Consider the following 4122-nt stretch of genomic DNA (forward strand, 5'->3'; position numbering starts at 1 on the left):
GTTTTCATTGTCATGATGAAACAGTTCAACAACATTTGAGCCCCATGCAAGTTTGATTAGCTTAACTCTTGACAAATGTGTATGTAGAAAACCCCCATCTTACTACGGGATATCTTTAATAATTTACTCAGCAGTCATTGTCTCATTAGCAGACCTTCCCCTTCATGCGATATAAACCCCCAAGTGACAAAAGTACCTTCATTAACACATGGTTCCTTGCAAATTTTCACTATTATTCTTGCTAGATACCTTCAACTTGTAGTAATTCGTGGCAATATCACTCAGTGTGTAATTTCTATACAAGTGACTCATCGTACATGAGTACACAGATTAGTACTGAGTTTAATGCCACTGTATTGTAACAACATTAAAAGAATTATGCAATTAAAGAATTGGTTGAGCTTTACTAGCTTGGAGAGAAATTTAAGTTTAGCTTCACTGTAATCTTAACCTGGAGAATTCTTGATCTCAGTATTTTTTGGCAGCACCCTGAACGTCCCATGATGGGAATTTCCTAGTTTATCAGGAGTTTTTTGGAGGGGAAAAAAAAAGAAAACAAGCAAGACGGTCACCACTACCAACAAAAAAAACCCCTAAAACCACTAAAAAGAGCATAAAATCCTCTTGGGATTTGAAAGCCCCAGTGGTCTCCAGTAAATAGCTGACGAGGGGAAGGCCATCCCGCTGGCCACAGGGCAGTTCATGCTTCTGCAAACATTTTGGGAAGTGCTGGGGGGGAAAGTACTCTCTCCTTGCTGCAAGACATGCTGGTTGCCCACACTCCTCACCCCGTCCCTGGCAGCACCGTGCCACGGTCATGGCTGCTGTGTTTGTGGTGGCACCTTGGTCATGCCACGGTCCTGCCAGTCACCTGCACATGGGGCTGTGGGGTAAATCAGAGCCCTCCACTGCCCTGAGAGCTCCAGCTGAGACAAGGGGCTTTGTCCTACATTCACCACACAATATAGTATCCCAATAATGATTTTTTTTTTTTCCACTCAGGGCAGATTGTTTCATTCCACTCTGCCTCAAGGAGCTGTGCCTGATGGTTTCTCCGTGGGCATACAAAGTGCAAATTTGGGCTTCAACACAGCCTGGGAAGCCATGGACAAGTGTGGCTTGTGCTGGCCACGGGCACACTTAAGTTCCTGGGAGATTCATCCCGACTTCATCAGAAAAGGTGCCATGGTCAGATAGTGCTGCCATGGCCATACATATGTGCCCAGGGGCAAAACCGCATGTGAACCAGAGCTAAGGCTGTTTTAATCGTTCAGTTGCATTTTGCATCCTTTTAGAAATTTTCAGAGTAAAACCCAAAGTTGGCTCAGATGTCAGGAGCGATTGTTGCGCAGGTACAGTCATTTATCTTCTCCAGCACAGCCACTACTGAGATTAACCCCCACTGCACCAAGTGCCTCTCACACATCGAAAAAAAAGAAAAAAAACACCACGCATTTTTACTAATCCTAAGAGAAAAAAAAAACCCCAGACCTCACGGTGCTTTTATAACGTGAGCGAATCCCGAGAGGCACTCACACGGCCGAGAAGCCCGAGAGAGGGGCAGGGAGGCTCCGCGCCCGCCGCCCCCCCAGCATCGGGCGAGAGGAGGAGGAGGAGGAAGAAGAAGAGGAGGAGGAGGCGGCACCGCCGCTCCCAGGTAGGAGCCCCTGATTTCTCTTTCGTGCGTGTCAGTGTGCGTGTGAGCATCTCACCCGCTCGGAGCTCCCCGCCGACCAGGCGGGAGGCAGCGCCGGTGGCCGGGACGTCCCGTCCTGTCCCGCAGCGCGGAGCCCGGCGGCGGGAAGCGGCCCCGACGGCGGCAGCGAGCGGTGAGCGGCGGGGCTGGGGGGCGCAGCGGCCGCCCGAGCTGGAGCCCCGGCCGGACGGGAGGAGCGGGACGGTGCGGGCGGGACGGGACGCACACCCGAGAGCTGCTGCAGCCCCGGGGAAGCGGGGGATCCCGCTGTCCCCGGCCCGGCGTGGGGCGCAGAGCTGTGGCCCAAAGCGGGGTGAGCGGCGGGAGGGCATCCGAGACGTGAGGGTTTAGTGCCGGGGTGCTCAGCGCTTCAGAGGGGAGTGGGATTTTGGGGGAAGGCTGGGAGTTTTCCTCTCTGTATTTCTTCAGTTTTGTTTCTGCTCTAGTCCCAGCCCGTGGGTTGCACAGGTGCTCCTTGTCACCTCTCTGCCCACCTCCCCACCCCGGGGCATTTTCTCAATGAAGCTCCCCAGTCCCCCTGCAGTGATGAATAAATGACATTGCTGCCACCGGATGAGTTTGGGACCTTGTTTGTGTGACAGGTGATTCCTCCTCCCAGCCACTTGTCCTTCCTGGTATTGATTGATCTTGCAAAAAAGACGAAAAATAAGAAGAGCTGGTGAAAAGAAGACAACAATGAGTCACAGCCTTTGTTGAGATGTTTGTACCGAAATCACAAGAGATGCATTTTTCCAAATGACTCGAGCTGTGTGCTGCCAGGGGGGTGGCAGGGAGCAGGGGACAGGCTTTTGGCTTCATGACAAGGGCCCTACTGGTGCTGCTCTGAGTATTGATAAGCTGCAAGTTTCATGTCTGTTCTTCTTCCAAGGGAGACAGTGAGAGATCGCGAGGCACCACGGAAATGGCTGTTGCAGAGGCTGTCTTCCCACCCGCCAACCTCACCTCTGGCAACCAGAGCAGCTGCAACGTGCACAACCACCACTTCTCCACCAAAGTCATCTTCTCCCTTTTCTACACTGTCTTGCTGGTGTTTGGTGCCTGTGGGAACATCCTGGCCCTCTGCATCACCTTCCAGCGCAGGAAGAAGAAACTCAACTCCACTGACCTCTACCTGGTGAACCTGGCCCTCTCTGACGCCCTCTTCACCCTGGCACTGCCAGGTAGGATTGCCTACTACATCCTGGAGTTTGACTGGCCCTTTGGGGACTGGTTCTGCCGGGCCACAGCCTTCATCTTCTACATGAACACCTATGTGGGCATCTACTTCATGACCTGCGTGAGCGTGGACCGCTACGTCGCCGTGGTGCGCACCAGGCACCCTGGCAGGATCCGCAAGATGAGCCGTGCCAGGGGTGTCTGTGTCCTCATATGGTCCTTGGTTTTCCTGCAGACGGCACCGCTGCTTCTGCGGCCCATGACTCGGAGGATGGGGGACAAGCTGACTTGCATGGAGTATTTCAACTTTGAGGAGATTCCCAAGCTGCCCTACCTGCTCCTGGGGGCCTGCGTGCTCGGCTTCTTCCTGCCTGTGGGCATCATCTTGGTGTGCTATGTGAGGATCAACCTCAAGCTCTGCCAGACGGCCAAGGAGAACCCGCTGACAGTGAAGAATGGGCACCACCGCCGAGCCTTCACCGTCATCCTGGTGGTGCTGCTGGCCGTCCTGCTCTGTTTCAGTCCCTACCACCTCAACATCGTCCAGTTCATGGTCAGGAAGATCCTCTACCACCCATCCTGCCGCGAACAGCAAGCCTTCAAGATGTCCCTGCAAGTCACTGTGGCATTCATGAACCTCAACTGCTGCATCGACCCCATCATCTACTTCTTTGCCTTCCGGGGCTACAAGCGGAGGCTGCTCCGCATCTTCAGGAACAGCGGCTCGATGGGCACCTCCTCCACTGCCAAGACCCACTCCGAGAGCAACAGCAACAGCCAGCCACCTGGCTCCGTCTCTGTCTAGTGGTGAAACCCTCTCCCTTTTGCTCTGGCCTGCAGCTTATGGACCATCCCTGCTGGCAGGAGCTGGAGCCGGGCAGCAGAGCAGGAGAGCAGGACCAGCCCCTGACAGGCTTCATCACTCTCCCGCCTGGAGCTGGGGGCTCCCACAAAGCCAGCCCTGCTGGGACACACCTGTCTCCACACACCTGGCTCTGTGCTCAGCACTGCTGGACTCACCATCCTGGAGCACAGAGATGCCCGCTTTCATCCCAACCCCAGTGGAGGCAGCTTGTGCAACCCTTCTGCCTGGCAAACACAGCTGGAGGTTTCCCAGCACCACACCATGCTGCCCTCCCGTGCCTGCCCCGCATCCCTTGTGGGGCTGGAGGGTGCTGGTAACTACCACGGCTGTCCCTGCCTCTCCGCTCCCTTCCCCTGCACTGCCCCTGGAGCGCCGGGGCAGCTTC

The 4122-nt window shown here is 54.9% G+C and overlaps 1 protein-coding gene across 1 annotated transcript; it reads left to right on the plus strand.

Annotated features, from left to right (window-relative positions):
• Window positions 1–2618: 2618 nt before the first annotated feature.
• LOC308053172 (G-protein coupled receptor 183-like) lies at window positions 2619–3677 on the plus strand (the record flags this gene model as incomplete). The annotated part of the gene is made up of 1 exon (XM_080363962.1): window positions 2619–3677. The coding sequence occupies one exon, from the start codon at window positions 2619–2621 to the stop codon at window positions 3675–3677; it is 1059 nt and encodes a 352-aa protein (XP_080220088.1).
• Window positions 3678–4122: the final 445 nt, after the last annotated feature.

Source organism: Nesoenas mayeri (genome assembly GCF_963082525.1).
Source record: "Nesoenas mayeri genome assembly, chromosome: 1".
Lineage (NCBI taxonomy): Eukaryota > Metazoa > Chordata > Aves > Columbiformes > Columbidae > Nesoenas > Nesoenas mayeri.